General features: G+C 42.6%; 1 protein-coding gene across 1 annotated transcript in view; it reads left to right on the top strand.

Moving 5' to 3' along the window:
• ZNF326 (zinc finger protein 326) overlaps positions 1 to 5,263 on the top strand; it is a 43,614-nt gene extending 38,351 nt beyond the window's left edge. The window contains exon 10 of the mRNA XM_050962233.1: positions 4,518 to 5,263. Coding sequence (XP_050818190.1) covers positions 4,518 to 4,697 — 180 coding nt within the window. The 3' untranslated portion in view covers positions 4,698 to 5,263. The remainder of the gene's footprint in view (positions 1 to 4,517) is intronic.
• The last annotated feature ends 16,821 nt before the right edge of the window (positions 5,264 to 22,084 follow it).

The following is a 22,084-nucleotide window of genomic DNA, read 5'->3' as shown; positions in this document are numbered from 1 at the left end:
TTGTATTGCAGTCTTCACGGACAACACAACGGCCATGTATTATATAAACAAACAGGGAGGGACACGGTCTTCCTCCTTGTGTCAGGAAGCGATCCAACTGTGGGACTTCTGCATAGCCCACTCCATAGACCTTGTGGCCTCCTTCCTCCCTGGAGTCCGGAACACACTCGCAGATCATCTGAGCAGGTCCTTCCTGACGCACGAGTGGTCTATCCGTCCAGACATTCTCCATTCAGTTTTCCGGAGGTGGGACTTTCCCCAAATAGACCTCTTTGCCTCCAGGGAGAACAGGAAATGCCAGGAGTTCTGCTCCCTGCAAGGTCGCTCCCCGGGCTCCCTGTCCCCGGGCTCCCTGTGTTCCTCCTTCCATGGACAGGCCACTTCTGTTATGCCTTCCTACCGTTTCCTCTTGTCCACCGAGTTCTGCTCAAAATGCACAGGGACAAAGCCCGCCTTATCGTGATTGCTCTGGCTTGGCCGTGGCAGCATTGGTACACCATGCTGCTCGACCTATCTCTGTCAGACCTGATTCCCCTGCCTCTCTGCCCAGACCTGATCATGCAGGACTTTGGCAGGCTACACCACCCAGACCTGCAGTCCCTTCATCTAACTGCATGGCTGCTGGCTGGTTAAGCCAATCGGAGCTGCGTTGTTCTGCCGCAGTGCAACAAGTGCTGCTGGGAAGCAGAAAGCCCTCCACGCTATCAACATACCTTGCAATATGGAAGTGCCTCTGTCACTGGAGCGCTTAGCAGGACCTTGTTCCGCAGTCTGTATCAGTCCCCACCATCTTGGACTATTTATGGTTTCTCAGAGAGCAAGGTCTAGCGATCTCTTCGCTAAGAGTGCACCTTGCAGCTATTTCCACCTTCCATCCTGGGGAGGCTGGCAGTTCCATCTTCTCCCATCATATAGTTTCCAGATTCCTTAAGGGCTTGGAGCGACTCTATCCCCAGGTCAGACAACCAGCCCCTACCTGGGACCTGAACCTCGTCTTGACCAGGCTCATGGGGCCCCCCTTTGAGCCTTTAGCCACATGCTCGCTGCTGTACCTGTCCTGGAAGACAGCATTCCTAGTCGCTGTCACCTCGGCAAGACGAGTCTCGGAACTTAGAGCTTTGACTGTGGATCCTCCGTATACGGTGTTCCATAAGGACAAGGTACAGCTGCGACCGCACCTGGCGTTCCTCCCTAAGGTTGTCTCCTCCTTTCACATCAATCAGGACATCATCCTGCCAGTCTTTTTTCCAAAACCGCACACATTGCGACGGGAACAGCAGCTGCATACTTTAGATGTCCGCAAGGCTCTCGCGTTTTTACATCGAGAGGACCAGACCTTTCCGATGTTCACCTCAGCTATTTGTAGTGGTGGCAGAATGCGCGAAGAGCATGGCAATCTTTTCCCAGCGGATTGCTTCTTGGATGACATCGTGTATTTGGACATGCTACGACTTGGCTTATGTTCCGACTGGCCATCTTACCGCCCATTCTACTCGGGCTCAAGCCTCATCTGCCGCGTTTTTGGCCCATGTTCCCATACAGGAAATCTGCCGCGCGGCCAGCTGGTCTTCCGTCCACACCTTTGCATCGCATTATGCATTCGTCCAACAGTCTAGAGACGATGCCGCCTTCGGCTCAGTGGTTTTACATTCTGCAACGTCTCGCTTCGACCCCACCGCCTAGGTAATTCTTGGGAATCACCTACTGGAATGGATATGAGCAAGCACTCGAAGAAGAAAAGACGGTTACTCACCTTTGTAACTGTTGTTCTTCAAGATGTGTTGCTCATATCCATTCCACACCCGCCCTCCTTCCCCACTGTTGGAGTAGCCGGCAAGAAGGAACTGAGGAGCGGATGGGCCGGCAGGGGTATGTATCAAGCTCCATGGCGGCGCCACTCCAGGGGATGCCTACCAGCCCTCCGAGTGTTGCTAGGGTAAATATCTCCGACGAATGTGCATGCAGCGCGCGCACACCTACTGGAATGGATATGAGCAACACATCTCGAAGAACGACAGTTACGAAGGTGAGTAACCGTCTTTTCTTTTGAATAAGCCACCTGTTTCCCCCTCAAGTTAGGATACACTCTTCTAGGATGCAGTTGATATCTGTGGCTTCTTTCAGAAATTTCTTGTTTCTGAAATTTGTAGAACAGCTACTTGAAGTTCTGTTCATACATTTACCAATCATTGCTTCATTGTGACAGGTTCTAGATCAGATGCCAAGTTAGGTAGGACTGTTCTACAGTTGTCATTTAGATAGGACTCTGTCACCCACCTCCTTGAAGGATAACTGCTCGTTCTGCACTCAGATCCATGTGGATAAATGCCTGAAGAAGAGAGATTACTTATGTTACAGTAACCGGAGTTCTTCAAGATGTTTTTGTTCACATGGATCCCAGGACCCACCTGCCTTCTCCACTGATACAGATTTCTTACCTGGATTTCTGTATTAGTGAAAGAACTGATTGTAAGTTTGGGCTGCTTTATACTTTTCCTATAAGAACCATCCATGAAGGTACACAGAGTGCATTCACAACCCCAGTGGACACTTCCACGTTTTAGGTGCACGTGTCTGCATTGGGATCCATGTGGACAAAAACGTCTTGAACTCCAGTTACTGTAAGGTAAGTAACCTCTGTTTTCAGGCTGTGTGTATGTATCTCAAAAAAGGAGCATAAATCCAGATTCAAGTGTTGCTTTTTTAATCTTAGTGTAACGCTCTCTCACTCACCCCAGAGGAGGGAGGTTCCTGGAGGGCCGCGATAGCCTGTCTCTGTTTATCTGAGTACTGGGCTTGCCGGGGCTCAGGCGGCCAGCACACAACACAGTCTTAAGGGGGCTGGCTATAGCCTGGGCGGGGCTCAGGCAGCCAGCAAACAAAGTCTTACAGGTAGGATGGGGTTACTTCTCTTCAGGGTGTGATGGCCAGGGGAACACGGGCCCTCCCTACTCCACTGCGTCCCAGCCCAGGGCCCTGGCAGGGCAGAGTTAGCTGCCCCGGGGTCGGCGGGGATCCAGCCGCAACACGCTGACGCTGGGGGTCCGGGCCTTGCAGTCAACCCTACAGCAGCTGCCCCTGGGCCACTTCCTGCCTCCCCTGGGGTGGGTACCTCCTGCGTCCAGGCGTTGTCCAGCTCCTCCAGGTAAACAGCAGCAGCCACTCCAGGCCAGTCGTCGTCCATGTCTGGGGCATGGACTGGGCTAGGGGGGGATCTGCCTCTAGCTGCTCCAGACCCAGCAGGACGTCCTTCCCCTCTGCAGGTTTCCCCTTGAATGGACTGCGGGTCTGGTCTTTTATGCTTCTGGCCCCACCCTTCTTCTGGCGAGGGGGGCGGGTAATGCTCCCTCATTCACCCCAGAGGAGGGAGGCCCGTCCGCCTCACAACACTTAAAAATATTGATGTTATCAAGTTCCAGTCATGTCTGTTGTCCTCCAAAGTTGATCTTGAATAACACTGTGGTGCTTGAAAAACATCTTAAAAAATAAACTCCAAACGTATATGGCTTTCTTTGCACATCATAAGCAAAAAAGGCAGAAGCCCAATATTTTTTTCATTTTCTGATGACCTTTAAGTAATACTCTTGGAAAACTAGTTGTGCTTTAATTAGTAGCTTGTGCAAAACAGCTGTCTACTTTTCATGTAATTCCATTGTTTTTACTGCTTACTGTTAATACATAGTTCTTAAAGGTGTACAGCAAAAGAGAAATGTTCTGTGTTGAATGTCACTACTAAACAGGGAGAGCATTCAGGAGAAAATTAAGTTTTGACTCATCTATTTAAAATAAACTTCGGTCTTTGAAATCTGCTTGCCACTTCCTGGTTCACTGAGGATAACCAAGAATATGAATTTCAGATCAGACAATTTCAGTGACCATTAAAAGGTTTATAATTCTGGGTTTAATTTGGTTTTAATTTTGCCTTACAGTTCACCTTTTTTAATAGAATAGAATTGTCTTCTTGAGAATGAATAGACTGACTTAGTGTGAATAAGAGAAGGTGGAAGGAGACCAGTTTTTTCAAATTCACCCTTCAATCCCTGGAGCAAAGCTGCTGGAGCTATATGAAGATTTGCTTCTTTGTGATGTTTAAGCATGCCGTTTTATCTATTGAGTTGTTAATGCTGAAATGATACTGAGGTTTTATCTGCATATCTAACACTTGGGTGCTTTCAGTCTGCCGCAGCTCAAACTGTTAAGTGCCAGTTCTGATTTCATTAGAGCCGAGTATTGAGATCATGATTTCTAACATCTAGAGATTAATACTTCCATTTTTCACTTCATACTTATGTGGTGTCTGTTGAAAATATAAAAATTAGATGTTGTCCATCATGAACCTCAAAATCCATTTTTTGAACTCCGTGCCCCAGAAATAATGTAACAAATGTGGGCATTATTTCAACAGTTTTTTCTCTTAGATGACTTGACGGTGCATATTTTTGCTAAATAAAATTAAGGTTTCGTTTTTATTGTCTTACATTTCAAAATATTTAAACAGTTTCATTTCTCTGTTTTAGGGTGAAAATCCTTTTGAAATTACTGACCAATCTCAGGATCAGCAGGCAGGGGAAGAAGAAGAAGAAGAAGACAAGGCTGATGAGCCTGCTGAAGAGGAAGAGGAAGAGGAGGAGGAGGAGGAGGAGGAAGAAACAGAAGAACAAACTGACTTCACCCTTGACCAAACAGAAGATAACTAAATGCATGAAAATGAAAAAAATTCAAATTGAAAAACAGCTTTTTATTTCTGTTCTGAAGTGGCTAAATGTAAGACTTTGTAATAGTTTCACAGATGAGACTTGTGTAACATCCTCACCCTATGCATGCATTCCATTATGCGAAGAACTTGTTTATATAACTTCTGTGTTTCCCATTTGTTTAAAATGACATTAAGATGATTTTAGTTGAGCTTTTATAGCAACCAAACTGTTAGAGCTGATTAAAACATTTTGTGTTGTATATTTTTTTAAGCTTTCCTTTTCCTTTTTTGGTGTTGAAAATTGGCTATATTACTAGTGTTTGTTCTAATCACTTCAGAAAGGTAGTTTGAGGGTAAATATTCCAAGTGCTGTGTGACACAATACATTATGTAGCTCATAATATTTACCCCTTAGGGCTACGATGCATAAACTTAAAAATTGTGTTGTGAGTGTGGCTATTTTTTGGACTGTATTGCACACTGTATAGTAGTGTACATGTTATAAACATGCCTTGCAGCTTTTTGTGATAAAATGTACCAGTTTGTAGCAATAAAATGTTTTAGAAACGTGAGTGTTCTTATTTTGTGTAGCTATATACAAACAAAAAATAATTTTTTCAGTAGTTGTGGGGAAATGTCTGTAAGTAAAAATTCAAATATAAATCCCACTAACTCAATTTGCAAACCTACTATTCCATTTGCAGCTCAGTGATTGACATGGCACCCTTTATTTGATGCTTCACAGTTTCAGTCCCCACCTATCAATATGCATTCCAGGCTTCCACCTGGTTTGTATGTATATGTGGAGAGCGTGTGTGTGTTTGTGCACACTGTGCATACAGTTCTATCCAATTGGGGTGAAAGCCCCGTGCTAACCTGCTGTGAAATATCTGTCCTCGTGGGCCTTTGTGACATGCATTAACATTTAATATGCTTTGATCTAGTCCTCTTTTGAACTGGATTAATCAAAACACATTAACAAACTGTTAATTTGTAGCTATTTCACTGCCATTTTTATATTGCAGACAAGGTTGAGAATAAAGGAGTTTAGGGAGAGGAGGGAGGAAACTAGCGATGGTGGAAACTAAGAGATAATTTATGTGATATAGACCAGGTTGGAGTTTCTAGACCTCTAATACAATCTGGAGTGAAAAGGTGAGAAGGGGTTGGCTGAAAGAGAATGTTACTTGCGAAATATAAGGTAGGTGGTCTGTGAAACTAAAACATTCAAGACGTGATCATTGACACTGTGATGCTGTGCTCCATATTCTTTATGAAAATATCCTTATATAAATATGACATAACATATACTTTATGCAAGATGGGTCTTGTAAGGTATCATTGGACATGGTACGCTGCCTTCGACTTGAAGGACGTGTACTTTCACGTGTCCATAATTCTGTGCCACAGACAGATCCTCCAATTCGTGATCAGCAACATGGCCCTCCCCTTCAGCCTCTCGGCAGCCCCTCGAGTGTTCGCCAAGTGCATGTCCGTTGTGGCAGCCTTCCTGCGGAAGCAGCAGGTGCAAGTATTCCCATACTTAGACAACTAGCTAATCAAGGGCTGCTCCCAGGCCCAAGTGGAGGACCAAATGAGCCTGTGGACAACGTTCCACAGGCTTGGCCTCATTCTGAATGTAGCAAAGTCAACCATAACCCCCACTCAATAGAGTTCATCTGAGCCCTCCTGGATTCCAGTCAGGCCAGAACATTCCTCCTGGAATCTAGCTTCCTCGCCATGAATTCCATCATAGAGAATCTCAGAAGATTTCTTACCTCTACAACATGGAATTACCTGAGACTACTCAGGAATATGGCTGCTTGAATGTATGTGGTATAGGATGCCAGGCTGTGGATCAGGCCTGTGCAGACTTGGCTAGCCCGGGTGTACAGGCCGAACCAGGACCACCTAGACTGGTCACACTCACTCCTCAGGTCCTCGAGTCCCTCCGGTGGTGGCTTGACTTGCAAGCGGTAATACCCTTTTCTAGACCTCAGCCATTGCTGTCTCTAGTCATAGATGCATTGTTAATGGGATGGGGGGCGGGCACATCTAGGAAAACTCAGGACTCAAGGTCTTTGGTCCCAGGCAGAACTTTCGCTGCACATCAATGTCAGGGAGCAGTCTGCCGTGCGCCTCGTTTGCCAGACCCTCCAAACCCATCTACAGGGCAGATGTGTATTGGTATTGACCAAACAATATCACAGCAATGTTCTGTATAAACAGACAGGGTGGTGCTCTCTCCTCTCCCATGGGTCAGGAAGCCCTCAAGCTGTGGGACTTCTGCATCACCCATTCAATATATTTGAACATATTGTATCTTCTCTGCTTGCAGAACAAATTGGCTGATCACCTCAGCAAGTCTTTTTATGGTCACGAGTGGTCTCTCTGCCCTGATGTCGTGATCAACATTTTCCAGAGATGGGGATTTCCCCAGATAGACTGGTTCGGAACACATCGCAACAGGAAGTGTCAGCAATTCTGCTCCTTCCTGAATCATAGCCCAGGCTTGCACATGGATGCCTTTCTCCTTCCTTGGAAGGGGTTGCTGTATACATTTCTGCCTTTCCAGCTCATCCTCAAGGTCTGATGAGAGGATGCATCAATAATTTTGATAGCACCAGCATGGCCACATCAGCTGCTAGACCTGTCAGTCTGCTAGATGCCTATAACTCTGCCCATAGTTCCAGACTTGATCACACAGGACCACAGTCGCTTCTAGCATCCCAATCTAGAGTCTCTTCACTTCCATGGCATGGAAACTCCATGGCTAAACCCATTAGAGCTTGCATGCTCAGACTGGGTTAGGGAGGTTCTCCTTGGCAGCAGAAAGCCATCCACTTGGGCCACTTATCTGGCTAAGTGGAAAAGGTTTTCAGTTTGGTCTCTGCTGAAGGGCACTCCTCCGTTGCAGTCATTGATTCCCTTCACCCTGAACTATTTACTTCAGCTGGATGATCAGTATTCGCTAACCCTATGGTTGGCTGCTTCCTCAAAGGGCTAGACAGACTGTACCCGCAAGTAAGGCAGCCGATTCCTCCGTGGAATCTCAAGGCTGATGGGCCCGCCCTTTGAGCCTCTAGCAACATGCCCTCTTTTTGACCTTTCTTGGAAGGTGGCATTCCTAGTGGCTATAACATCAGTGAGGAAGGTGTCTGAGCTCAAGGCCTTGACGTATGAGGCCCCTTACGCTGTGTTTTATAAAGACAAGGTGCAGTTGTGGCCGCATCCAGCTTTCCTCCCGTAGGTGCTCTTGCAGTTTTGAGTGAACCAGGACGTTTTTCTTCCAGTCTTCTTTCCTAAGCCACATGCTAGTAACCGTGAATGGATGCTCCATTCCTTAGACATCAGATGAGCATTAGCTTTGACCATTGAGCAGAAAAAGCTGTTTCAGAAATCAACACAGCTTTTTATTGCGATTACTAAGCAGATGAAGGGGCTTCTGGTGTTCTTCATGGATCACAGCATGTATCAGGGCGAGCGGTGACCTAGCAAAGATACCAGCCCCAGTATTAATGGCGCACTCCACAAGAGTGCAAGCTTTGTCTGCTGCATTCCTGGCGCAGGTTCCTATTCAAGACATCTGCAGGGTGGTGATGTGGTCGTCTATTCACACCTTTACGTCGCACTACACCATTACACAGCAGGCTAGAGATGATGTTGCATTTGTCAGAGCAGTGCTACAGTCTGCAACTTAGTAAATTCCGACCCCCTCCTAGGGACTGCTTGGGAGTCACCTACTTGCAATCAACATGAGCAATCACTTGAAGAAAAAACAGCTTTCTACCATGTGTTGCTCATGTCCATTCCAAGACTGACCCACCTCCTCTTTGTCAGAGTATCCGGCAAGAAGGAACTGAAGAGGTAGTGGATTGTCAGGGAGTTACGTACACCTCCATGAAGGCATGCCTTCAGGGGGTTCCACAGCTGAACCGGCAGGTACCACAAGGGGAAAAAACCTTCCAGCACCTGTGCATGCCGCCCACACACACCTACTTGTAACGAATATGAGCAGCACATCTCAAAGAACAGCAGTTACGAAAGGTAGGTAACTGTTTTTTGGGGGTTTTTTTTGCTTGCAAGCCATTGGCCCTGCCTAAGTGGGATCAACAGGCAATCAAAGAATAATTTGGCCCCTGGTAAAAGGCTCCAACAATAATCTTTAGCAGCAGTGGTGGAAACTAACAGGAACTGTGGCAGCATGTCAAAACCTATTCCTCAGTTGACAAGAAAACTGAGGAATTGTGCTACTGATATATTTCTGTAAGTATCTTCTGCCATATACTCTGCACATGTATTCTTGGCCTGGTTCAGAAAGGTCAAGAAGCTGCTCCTGTTATAGGGCAAGGATTCATAAACCCTTCTAAACAAACTCTAAATATCTTTCTCCTTAGTTGCCACTTCCACTACAGACTCTAAGAATCTCTTTACATCTTTGAACTTAGTGGCAATCAATGAAGTACCTGGGTGACAATTGGGCAGTATATGGAAAACTACGAGGCACGCTAAGTGGCAGCCTCAACCCAACTTCAGAAAGCTCAACAATGTCATTGCAGATGTAATGCAAAGAAAGAAAAGTGGGCTCTGCCACATGCTCTTCCATGAAAAACAGGATTCCTTTTTGTATCTGTTTCATCTGATTCAATCAAATGGGTCTTCCACCATCCTGAGGAAAAGTATGGCGATAGGAACCTCAGAGACAGAATGTGACTTCAGGCTCCCCCACTCCAGACAATGCAAATTGTTGGTACAATTACACACTTCCCCAAGAGTGCCAATCTGAAATTGGCTTACTTTAGTCCTAGAATCTCAACAAAAATAAACCCAACGACTCCAGGGAGTTTGGGATGGAGATGCTGACGACACCCTAGAATATACCACAAGTACTTACACAGCTATCAGGAAGGCATGTATACATTTCACTATCAAAAAGCCACAGGAAGCTCTTCAGGTTTACTTTCATGTTCTTTGTCAAAGCTCAGCCATTCACAACTGTCCTGGTCACAGTCAGACCAAGGAGTGTACCACCCCCTTGGAGTCATTTCTAAATGATATATCTGAGGTGTCAACTATCGAGAGATGCCAACCAAAGCTGGCCCAAAGCTTTATTTACTGTTCTTCATCAACACATTGCGCTAAATGCAGCATTGTCAATTTCCTAATCAGTTTTTCTATAGCACTCATCACTAATGTATCTGAGTGCTTCTCAAACATTCATGAATTTATTTTTACACCACCACTGTCCCATGAGGTATTGGCATTATTGCCATTTACAGATGGAACCTGATTTTTCAAAGTACTTGCCATTTTGATAGCAAATGTTCAGAACAGTTCCCACTGACTCCAGTTGCAGTTGAGTGCTTAGCACTTCTATGAATCAGACCCTAGGGTCTCAAATTGGGCACCCAAAAAAATGAGGAACACACAGTGACCACCTGTGAAAAGTTTGGTTTAAGTGACTTGTGAAGCATCACCCAGGGACTCTGACAAAAATGGAGGTGGAAACCAATTTTCCAAAGTAGCATTCAGCTGCCTAAATCATGAGACCACCCTGTCTTTTCCTGCAATCCCTTGTCTCATTCACCACACACCTAACGTCTGCAACAAATGAAGCAAGAGGGTCCTTGTGATGGGGTGTCCACCCCAGATAAGGAGTGATGAAGGGGTTAAGGTGGCTAGGTGGGCCAACTAATTGCCAAGACTGCAGCTGGAGGAAGAGCCAGGGAGTCAATTAGACGAGGCTCAGCTGAACAGGAACATGAGGGGCTCTATAATGCCCAGGAGGAGCTGAGAGCAGCTGAGGCTTCATGGTTTAGTAGTGGGAGAAGGGAGGTGTGTTGGAGGCTACAAAGGCAAGTAGCCTACAGTTACTCCCTGTGGGGTGGGAGTGTGGGGCTGGCAAACCCAGGGAAGTGGGGAGAGGCAGAAAGTAAGGAAGGGCTCAGGAAGATTCAATTCTGCTTCAAATATCAGTCCATTCTTCCAATATTTTTGAGAAGCCAATAAGCAAAAATTTGCTGAGCAAGCCTTAGAAATGTCTTATTACTGCAAATTCTTTGTAAGTGACCGTGGGATATGAATAACACAGCCTCTCTTCAGATAGGTTTGTTCCACCTAAATGTAGTCTTGCACACTGCAGTTGTTAAAACTGTAGGGAAAACCTTTGTCAGAAAAGATTCCATACCAGTCAGAAGCAAGGTCTCTTTTCCTCCGTGTGTCCTCTGTAGTGAGTAGGGTCTAAAATCTGCAACAACCTTTGAATCTTTGTGGCATGCTGGTGTAACCGACTTGAAATTCTGCAGCAGATTCATTTAAATAAAAATGGAGATTTGTCATGAATTAAATATGAAGATGAATGAATTATTTATATTATACATAGTGGTATAGTAGCTCCTGTTTATTCTGATATTAAATTCATTTTTTTTGTCATTTTCAGTTTTCAGTGTTGTACAGGCTTTCCTTCTGACCATGCCTAATTGTATTGTAGAAGATGGAGGGGAAATTGGAGATTTTGGAAGCTGACTTGGGGACAGTCTGGGATTTTTTTATGTGGGGGTTGTAGGATAACCACATTAGGTCAATGTTTCTCTTGAAAGAAGAATAAAATGTTTCATATTAATGTTTTAATTGTCATTAGGCTTGAGACAACAACTTATGGCGGTTAATGGGACTGTTCATACCTCTGAGCATTTGTTTCAGACTGTCTGGAGACTTGGGAAGACAACACAGTGTTGGTTTGCATTATTGTTTTCAAGGTTACCTTCACAACCCTGTAGACTGTAAACTTTTTAAAATAAAAGCTTAGCTTGATACTGGAGCACAATTCTTTGGCAACAGGTAGATTCTCTGACCGAAAAGGATTGTTTTTTACTTGGTCATTGTTGGTCAGGGGAGTTAGGTAACGCAGATGGACTTTTAAGTTATAAGAATTGTAACAAATTTCAGCCTTGAGTGCCTAAAATTCTAGGCATCTCAAGTCATATGCAGTAACATAAATAAAAGTAATTCTATTTTTAGAAGAGCTGAGCACCTGCACTTCAAGATGATACAGTTTAAATAAGATTTTGAATATTTTTAAATAGAGTCAAGTGCATATAGAGCATGGGGTACATTTCTTCATTTCTTCATAAATAATAAAAATATAACAAATTGATCTAATGCCTAAAACCAAAAAGAGTCTTATCTCCCTCCACAAAAGCACTCTCTCATCTCACTCTCCTGTCTATTCAACTTACTTCTGCAAAAAGCCCGAGCAAACTGATAAATGTCTGCAGTGGGACTTGTAGGTCAAGTCACCAAATTGGCTTAGTAGAAAAAGGAATAAAAATCATTCTACAGTCGAAGTCCTCTTCCCTGTGAACAGCCTCCCCCAGGTTCTTTCTAGTTTAAGCCAGAGGACTGTTTGCTTGGGCACCTCAGCTGGTCACAGTAACCCTTCAAGGGACTTTTACAGTATACAAGTACACTAACAATTCTGGGATAGTTTCCCCACTTCAGTTCACAGTCCCTTAGTATTAAGATTTTCATTGCACTGCAACTTGATTTTTTCATGCCAAGCACATCTCTCTCCTTCTGGGGGCTCTTTGTTCCAACGCCAGGAAAGAATGATTTGTCCTCCTTGGTCATGTAACTTCTCATACCCTTTGATTTCTTTTTTTATTCATAGGCATCTCTGTGGTGTTAATCAAGACTGGAAAAGATTCTGAGGAACTTTAGAGGCACCTGACAAAGCTAGGGGGATGGAGAATACAATGACAGATAAAATTCAGGGTGGATACATGCAAGGTAATGTGCATTAGAATGAATAATTTGAGCTACTTGTACAGCTTCCTGGGTTCTAAATGAATTAAAACAACTTAGGAAAAGATTTGGGCATCGCTGTGGGCAGATGAATGAAACATCTACTCAGTGTGCAGTGATGGCCAATAAAGTAAACAAAGTTTGATGCAGTAACCAATGGGATGAAAAATTACACTGAAAATACGGTACCATTATGTATATAATGGTAAGCCCTCACTTGGATTTGTAGGCCTGAGATCTGATCAATTCCCCCACCCCATCCCCCAAACCAGGCTTATGTGAAACTCAGGGAGTTCATCACCAAAACTAAAAAAAGAATGTTCTGCTGTGGATAAAGCACCCCCCTTCCTCCCCCACACCCCTCAGGAATGTCTCTAACAAGAGTTATAGCCACCAAGGTTGTAAAGTAGACACACTCAGATGCTGGGACATTAGGGATACAGAGAGAGAGACTCAATAAATGGTAAAATAAGCTCTACCCAGTGTTTTTATGCTGACCATCAGCATAAACAGGCAAGGTCATAACTAAGTTACAATATGGGCTTGAATGGTAAAATGTAAAAAACGGGTAGGAAGGAGGACCCATCGGTGCCAGTGTGTAATTGGTTAACATTTTTGTTGTTTAGGAGTGTGGAATAATGTGATAGGTTTAATAAATTTGAAGGAGGGAAGACTGTTTTTCATTTACATTATATAGGTAAAACAATGCTCTTTGGGAACCATTTCCAGACTGCAGTTCAACATCAAGCTTCTGGAACTCTGACCCTCTGCACGACCGTGATGTCCAGAGGCATTGCCGGGAACCCCCAGATGAGTGGCTCCGGACTGGCCATTGGGTGAAATTTGTCTTTATATTGGGAGTGGTGAACATAAGAGATTTGCTTGGTATACGTATTCTGTGTGTGCTGCTAATAAGTAGAGGTTTAGAACACAGCTGTGTAAGGCTTTTTCACTGGGAAAAGGTTCCACAGACCCGTAGTGCCCTATGCTCTGAGGGAAAGGATGGGTACTTAAATTGACTCGGTTTCTTTCTGAGCCCTGGGGGTAAGGATAGGTGCTTTACTCCCTGAGCCCTCAGCTGGGATATCAGTTGGTGGCTCCTCCATGAAGTTGTGAGCACAGGCATGTACTTGGCGCACTTCAGCCCTGGCCCTGACGCCAGCCCCTTTTGTGGCATGAGGGAGACCCTAGTGCACATATACCATGAGTGTGCTGGGTTGCAGCCCCTATTCCCGCTCCTCCTGGAAATCCTTTTATGTTTTTGGCTGCACTTCCCCCCCACACCTTCTTCTATGTGCACACCCTCTCTGTGGCCCCACAAAGTTATGGGACCTCCTCGTCAACCACCTCCTAGCACTGGCCAAAGTGGCCATTTGTAACACCAGGGAGAGGAAGTTGGCTGAGGGGGTTTCCTGCGACTGGGGCCTATTTCCTATACTGCCTTCGCTCACATATCCAGGCAGAGTTCCTCTGGGTGGTGTCCGCTGGCTCCCTTGACACCCTTGAGGAGCAGTGGGTGCTGTCTGGGTTTCTGTAGGGGATACAGAGCAGAGGTTTCCTACTTTTGACCCTTTGACCTTCACACTTGTCCTTGTTGTTTTTTCTGTTGTCCCAAGTAATTATTTGAGTTCCGGGTCTGATGGATCCTCCCCATAGGCTGTGGGAGGGACCTTTACCAGACAAGCCTGCCCACTTTCTGGAACCCCACATGAAGGGAAAGGGTGGGGGTGCCTAAATTGATTGGGTCACACCTTCAGCTCTTGGTAGGGTATAGGCAGGCTGCCCTAGATTTTAGCAGGTGACAGATTACTCTAAATTCATAGATCCAGAAGGAACCACTCTGATTATCTAGTCTGACCTTCTGCATGACACAGGTTATAGAATTTGATGTAGTGATTCCTATGTTCTATTCTTGACTCAACCATAGGCTCCTAGGGGTGTTATGAAGTTAACTCAATGTTTATGAAGTGCATTAAAATCCTTGGAAGGAAAGCACTATACAATTGCACATTATTAAATTTTACAACATAATTCACTATGGGGAAAACGTAGTCCCCTCTTTGGCTGTGGATGCCCCTTTGGTTGTAGAAGTAGCATGATTCTGCTTCCTAAAAAGGGGATGGGGGTTCGATTTGAGGATGCATATCTTTCGTGGTGCCCTGGTCTATGCTAGCTCCCTGTGTGATAGTGCACAGAGAGTGGGCCTGGGGAGGGCAGGGCTGGAGGTTCTATCTCTGCTCAGATCCTCTTGCCCTTCCCTGGCAAAGGCTTACTGAGACTACTTGAGTCATTGAGTTAGGGTAGCCTCCATGGCCTGTGAAAGGATTCCTTCCTGGCACATCCATCAAGTGTGTGGTACTTCTGAGCAGACTTCCGTCCCTGTGCGGAGCCCCATTGATTTCAGTGGAACTCTGCATGAGTGTAAGGGTTAGTTTGTGCTGATCAGGCTGCAGCACTGGATCTTAGCCTTTACCAATGAAAAAAAACTCTGCAGCTGTCCATCAGGATCTACAGAGCATCTTCATACTGCATCTGATTGGCTGAATTCCAGATTAGTGTAACAAATTATTGTCTTTTATTTTTGAACTGCTAACTTTAATGTAGGAGTTCAATCCCTTAATGTGCATGTCCAGGTTTTTTTAGTAGCACGTTTATAAAAATTTTTGAATGAGGAATCTAATACTGCACATCAAATCCTAATGACCCTTTATCAGGCTGTCTATTTTGTATAAGTGAAGTTAAGTTAATATGTGAATAATCTTTTGTGTGCAGCAATTTTAATTAAACTATATTCTAACACTCTTTATTATTATTTTATTATTATTCTGAGGCTAAAAGCCTCAGTAGAATGTGGTGTAGTAACATGCAGCAGCCCTAATGCTAGAGGTCTCAACTCACCCTTTACCAAAGGGTTAATGTGTTTCCATCACTGGGGATTTGAATTGCTTGTCAGTGCTGAGGTCACTGTCACTGTTAAATGACAGATGTCTTCCTGAAAATCCCTTGCATCTTTCCTTGTGATGTAAAGTTCAGTGACTGCAATAACAGGGTGTTGTTCTTTAATAACTGTTAAATTTATTCTTTAGAGATTTTACAAAAATGTCCTATTGCTTCTGGAGAGCTCCCTTGACACCAAACTCTGCATTTTCTTTTTGCATAATGCCTACAGATTTAGAGTCACTGTACTCCCTGTTGTATAGCTTCTCTATCCCTGGTTCTGTGCTGCTGAAATACTCGTAAATCTCCTTACTTCTAGTGTCTTTGTGCAGCAGCTGGGGTATGACAATAAGGTCCCTGATCTATAATTCCAGACAGCCCCTGAGGGTGAACAGGTTGACCAATCCTGAGCCTCTACGTCAGTTAAAGTGATGAAGCCTGGAGAACTCTGTATCCCCAGGAGGTAGTCATCTAATGCTTCCTATTTGTATTCTACATGAAACTCTTCTTCATGCTGGACTGTTATTCACTCAGAGAATTGTCCAGTGTGCAAGGTATAAACTCCCACTAGAGATTGAATACATCTAAATAAAAGCGTGCCTAAAGTATGACATAATGTAACTCTAAGTGAAAAAGAATGCACTAAATCTAAACACCATTTAAGGCTGCATACACTGTTCAAATTGTAGAATGGTTAATAAACTCAGTATCTGCATTTAAATATGGCATTAGTACATTCAAAGAGAGTATCTCTGAAATTTCTAATTACAGGAATTTCTTTTTATTGAATTTGATTCAAAAATACAGAATTGGCTGTTCAAACTAACTGAGCTGTTTTCAAAGTACTAATGTGAAATATCACCATGTAGTTCCTTATGGAATGTGGTAAAGAGCCCAATTTGAAAAACTAGCTTTTATTTTATTATTTTTGGATTTGTTTTGTGGAAATATGATTATGTAGCTGTTTATTTCACAACACCCAAAAGCATGCCAAATGCTTCAAAGTGCAGATAGAAAAGCAAGGTTCCTGCCCCAAAGACTGTGCAGTCATTGTAATCTCTAACTGTATTAATGCTCATCGGGTGGAATGGGAGGAGTAGTGGTTTGACTTTCATATCTGTATGATGTGTCTTAAGTGTCTTGTGTACTTTAATTAAAACACAATTTAAAAGGTTCTTGGAGACAAATGGACATATCTAGAGACAAACATTCAGCTTTTCATAAATGTTACACATCTACTGTAAACTTTAGGATGAAACAACATATAAAGAGTGCGATATATTTTTAAATGTTAAAAATATAGTGTTTATATATTCGCCTTTTTTTAAAAAAAATCAAGGGGGTACTCTTGTGTTACTAACCTGTAATTGCACTTGGCTCAACTATGCAGAGTTAGTGCAGATTCATTTCTTGGAGTTTTGGGAGTCACGTTAGATGTTAGCTTAATTATATTGCAGATGGCAATTTTAAAACAATTAAAAATGTTCAGTTCTAGGGATTTAATATTTGCCAGAAAAATGTTGTAATATATTTTTAGTTAAATGAAGAGCAAAACATTTGTACAAGAAGAATGGCATGAGTGAAATCCTGGCTGCAATGAAGTCAATGGCAAAATGCCTATGGATTTCTGTGGTGCTGGGATTTCACCCTGTATGTTTAAAATACCGATAAAGTGCCTAGCAATTTTCACCACAAAAAGTCTACAAAAAGTAAGAATAGAATGACTGATACTTTAGGAATTCATTTACACACATACTATAAGAAGGCTAATCCACAATTATCAAGGCATTATCAGATTCTGTCCTTAAAATTGTTTACTACTTCATGTCATTTCATTTTACCGGGCTACATATTTTTAAAATTAGTTATTAACATTTACATTTTATACACAACTATGTATGAGACAGATCCAACTCTTCCTTAAAGTCACTGGGCGACCCGGCTGTCAGAACAAACAGGCACAGTTAAATCCAGGCTCCAGAGAACAAAGAAAAGGAAATCCAAATAGGCATCTTTGCCTTGTATTTCAGTCTCCCATATTAAAGATGGCTATGTTCATAACCTTCAGTCTGTCCTCTTTCACAAAGAGCGTTGAGGTGGGGGAGGAGAGGAAATCCTGTATAAAAGTTAGAAGAGGAATCCATGTCCCCTGCAGCCTGTGTTGTTATTTTAAATGGAACATTATATTGCTCACATTTAATTTGGAAAGTGCATAAAATCCATCCCTAGTAAAATAAATACTGTACTGCAGCAAACTGAAACAATGTATAATATTTATTAAGGAAAAGGATATAGTATAGTGAGTCATAGAATTCAGCATGTTCTGAAAGAAAAGCAAGAGCTACATAGTTACTGTTCTACAGTAACTGATATCATACAGTTACTATCAGAGCACCACAAGTTACCTATTTTTAAGCTTTTTAGTTCTGTTCACTGTGTGCTCTTATGCAAAGCAGAAAACAACTGTCCTACTCTTTCAACTAGAAAAATAGTAACCTTCATGCACTTGTGTAAGGAAAGAAAAAAGCACGGTGGATAAAAATCAATAATTTAAAAAAATTAGATTTTTAAACTTTGGATTTTTTAAATTTAAATTAAATACAGGTTTATTTCAAAAAAATCTATTTACAAATAAATTTGAAATTGACAACCCATATTAAAGCCTAAACATAATCTATTAAAACTAAACACAAAAATATTAAATGGTATATATTTGTTAGCAAGCTTTAAAGAAAGTCAAACCACTGAATTAGTTAAAAACAGTGGCTAAGCACCTAGAACCAGAGTGTATTGATGCTGCATCAGCTTTAGACAGCAGCAGCCTCTTCTGCAGGTACAAAGAGAATATTTTTTTCACTTCAGTTTATTCAACTACTTCAGTTCAATTACTAGTTCATTCAAAGTTAAGAAACCATTTGAGAGATGGAAAAACTGGAAAGCTTGTTTTTGCTCCACCAAACTATGAATTAAAACTAGTCATGAAAGGATGAGCTCTACTAGTTCTAAAATCTTGAAGGATGTTGTGACCAGAGATAATCAGTTTAATTTATTAGCTGCAGATAATACTTCCTTTGTTTAATTAATCAGTTTTAAATGCAAAACATGTTTTGATAAACTATGTTAAACTTTTTTTCTGTTTCCAGCACATTTAAGGTAGCTTTATTTATAAAATAAATACATACATAAAATGCTGTTTTTGTTCATTTTTAATGGAATTTGAATGTCCATCCAAATTGAGCTTGACACTAATCACAAGTAAATTAATCATCACCTAATAAAGCATGATTCACTATTTCTGAACTTAATACAAAATATAAAAATTGAGACTCTCAATAAATGTAAGTTAAGCTATATAATTGTTTAAATACATGTGTATAAATACAGGGTATTCTTCTGGTTTCCAAAAAGAAGCATAGCATTTTGTGTAAAGGCTATATTTAGTTGTAAATCAACATGTTTTAATAGTTATCAATCACTGAGAATTAATATTTCTTTAGGAAAATGACTAAAGTACAAATACAAGATGAAATTAAAATCAATTATTTAAATTAAGGTTTAAATCATGATTAAAATCCATGTTTTAAATCATTTTGATTTAAATCAATCTGCCCTGGAAGAAAGAAACAGAAAAATAAAAGATTACAGAAGGAAAGTAACCAGATATAAATGCGTATTTGTGGAATATTAAACTACCATCATTGTTTGAGGTGGAGGAATGTATAATATCTCAGTTGCCTTTTTGGCATCAGGTAGTCAAATGAGATGTTGATCTGGGGTGGGAAAGCAACCAAGATACTTATTATTGTCTCTTTAAAGTCTTGGCTGATTACAATCATCATTTGTGCTTACCAAATCCCAGTGAAATTCAGACATTTTATATAAAAAATGGTAGGCAAATAATTTAGTGACAAGATGCTGCAGTTAAGTGATTTATTATTTAAGCACCACTACTGTGCTTGGTGCTGTGCAAGAAACAGAAACTCATGGATCCTGCCTGAAAGAACTTTCCAATGTAAAAAATGTAGCCTCAGTCAGTGAAAATAAACTTATCCAGAATCTAATCAATCAGTTCTTTATTCCGTAATGCTCTCTAGAGATTCTTTTTTAGCACCACATCCGTGGCTATTTGATCCCAGAATGTTAGACCTGGTTGAAAAATTAAAAAAAAAAAAAAAAAGATTTTGCCAATAATGTTAAACTGTTTCTATTTTGCAGGGTTTGAAATGCACCAATTTTCATCTGTTTTGTAAAAATGTCTGTAATATTTTTACCAGAGTTTGTAAACCAAACTTGAAGTAATTTTAAAATGTTTAAATTTTTTTCATTTATCAAGAACCTGGTTTTTAATAAGAAAATGTGGTTTACAGTAAACAAAATTCAGCAATGATTTTGAAAACTATTTCAATATAAAACATTAAAGATATTGTAGAAAATGTCAAGGGGTGTGTGTGTGTGTGTATTTTCCAGATTTAAAATTGTGCCTAGTGTTTATTTGGGTACTGGGTATCATACACTTAATTCCACTACCTGTGCCATGAAATAGTCACTTCATTTCTCTAAGATTCTTTCTTCTTGCCCAGGTAGCACAAGTAGAATTGGTGAAGGCTGGATTCTTTCCCTTCCATAGGATTTATTTTCCTCCTTTTTCTGCTGCATCCAGGGCTCTTTACATGTCTCAAGTGCATGAAAAGTGCTATAATGGTTCCTCCAAGTAATTGCTTTCATTCTGCTTCCTCACAGGTATTCAGTTGCTCTTTTCCACATGTATTCAAGTTAAGCAATTTGGGCAGCAGCTTTTCCATAAATGCTGCGGGGTCCAGATTTTCCTTCTCTGCTGGAGTGCCCAGAATGGATATGTTCTGGGAACACACCTGGTTTTCTAATCATTCTTCCTGTCTCTCAGGTAAAGCATTACTTTTAGCGAGAGGTTAATACTTAGAGTTTGATGATATTATACTCAGTTAAGATTGGTTTGCTTTGTTTTTTCCTTTATTTTTCCATTATGTTCTGTTTTTTTTTTCTATTTTTTTCCACTGTGGTCAATCTACCATCCGTAGCTTCTGATTTCCCCTCTAATGAAGTCATAGGGTATGTATACACCAATGGTGCAAGTAGATTTTTAACTCTTATCAGTACGGTACTGTCGTCCCCCTCCAACCCCTTCCAATAAATGTTCCATGACTAGAGCCCTGTGCGGATACAAACTTATACCTATGGATGTGGATATCTGCGGGTAGAAATCGGTGTCCCCTGAACCACAGGGCTCTCCCAGGAACCGCAGTGGTTGAAAGGAGCAGAACTTGCAGGCACCATGTGCCAGCAGCTCCTCTGGCATGGCTGTACTGCCCCCGCCCCACCCCCAGCCCTTTCATACAGCTGTGTCTCCTGTCTGGGGTCTGTACAGCCCTGCCAGAGAACAGGGCTGAGGGCGGTACAGCCGTGCAAGAGGAGCTGCCGGTGCAGGATTCTGGCTCCTGGGAGCAGCGGCCCCAAGTTCTGTTCCTTTCGCTGCTGTGGTTCCCGGGAGAGCCCTGTGGTTCAACGGATACCGATTTCTACCCACAGATATCCACATCCATGGGTATACATTTCTATACATGCGGGGCTCTACAATTCATTCTTGAAAATGTGTCTTTCCGGTACGGCGTCTTAATGGCACAGCGTACCTCACCGTACTGGCTTACTTGTACCATTAGCATTCACTGCAATGTAAACCTGGGCTCAGACTCAGGCTCACCCCCCTCTTCCATCTACACACAATTCTCTCTGACTTGGGCCCAGGCCCTGCAGGAGGGAGAGGGATTGAGCTGGGTCCTTCGGGGGCTTGGGATCAAACATAATCGTTTTGCAAAAGGGGCCTGATTGGGCCCAGGGCCCCCATACTTCGGCCCTGAGAGTCCACCAACACTATCCCACAATCCCATGGGCCAGTATTCTTTTGTTACTCCTGGGATAAAGAGGACAATCAACCCCAAGGAAGCAGAAGGAACCCTGACTGACTGCTGAGCTACAAACAGAGTGAACCATGTCTTGCATTAGCTATGGCCACCAACAAAAAGTAGTCCTGTTCCAAGTCTGCCACTTACTTGTTAGGGGAGCACAGCCAGATTTTGGTGAATCTGTGGGACAAGGCGAGCAAGAAATTTGATTTTAGCAAGAAGTCTAGGAATGATCATGCATACCAGGAAAGAGAAAAGAAGCTGATAGCATTGGGGATTCACCAGGCTGCTGCCTGGTGCAGAGAGAGGATTAAGTGGCTCAAGACCGACTACTGGAAAGCCAGGGAAAAGAACCACACCTCTGGGAACTTGCTGTCACACTGCACTTTTTATGAGAAATTGGACCGAGTACTGGCTACGGTCCCAAGCACTGAGCCACCAGCACTTCGTGACAGCCTGGCCAGCCAGGGGCCTAACCTTCTCATCCACAAATCCAGTATAGGAGTAGAGGGAGCCAGCAGGTGCTTGATGAGGCTACTGAAATGACTCTACTACTGAAGCTTTGCTGCTGGAGCAGCTGCAGCACATCATGGGTCCCTACTTGGAGGAGCTTTTTGATGCAGTTAGAAATGGAAGAGGCAGAAGTTGCCATGGACCAATGCAAACGTTATTACCAGCTATGTGTAACAGCACGTATCCACGAATGGTG

This window comes from Gopherus flavomarginatus, chromosome 7 (assembly GCF_025201925.1).
Source record: "Gopherus flavomarginatus isolate rGopFla2 chromosome 7, rGopFla2.mat.asm, whole genome shotgun sequence".
NCBI lineage: Eukaryota > Metazoa > Chordata > Testudines > Testudinidae > Gopherus > Gopherus flavomarginatus.
This window is presented reverse-complemented; position numbering and strand designations above follow the sequence as displayed.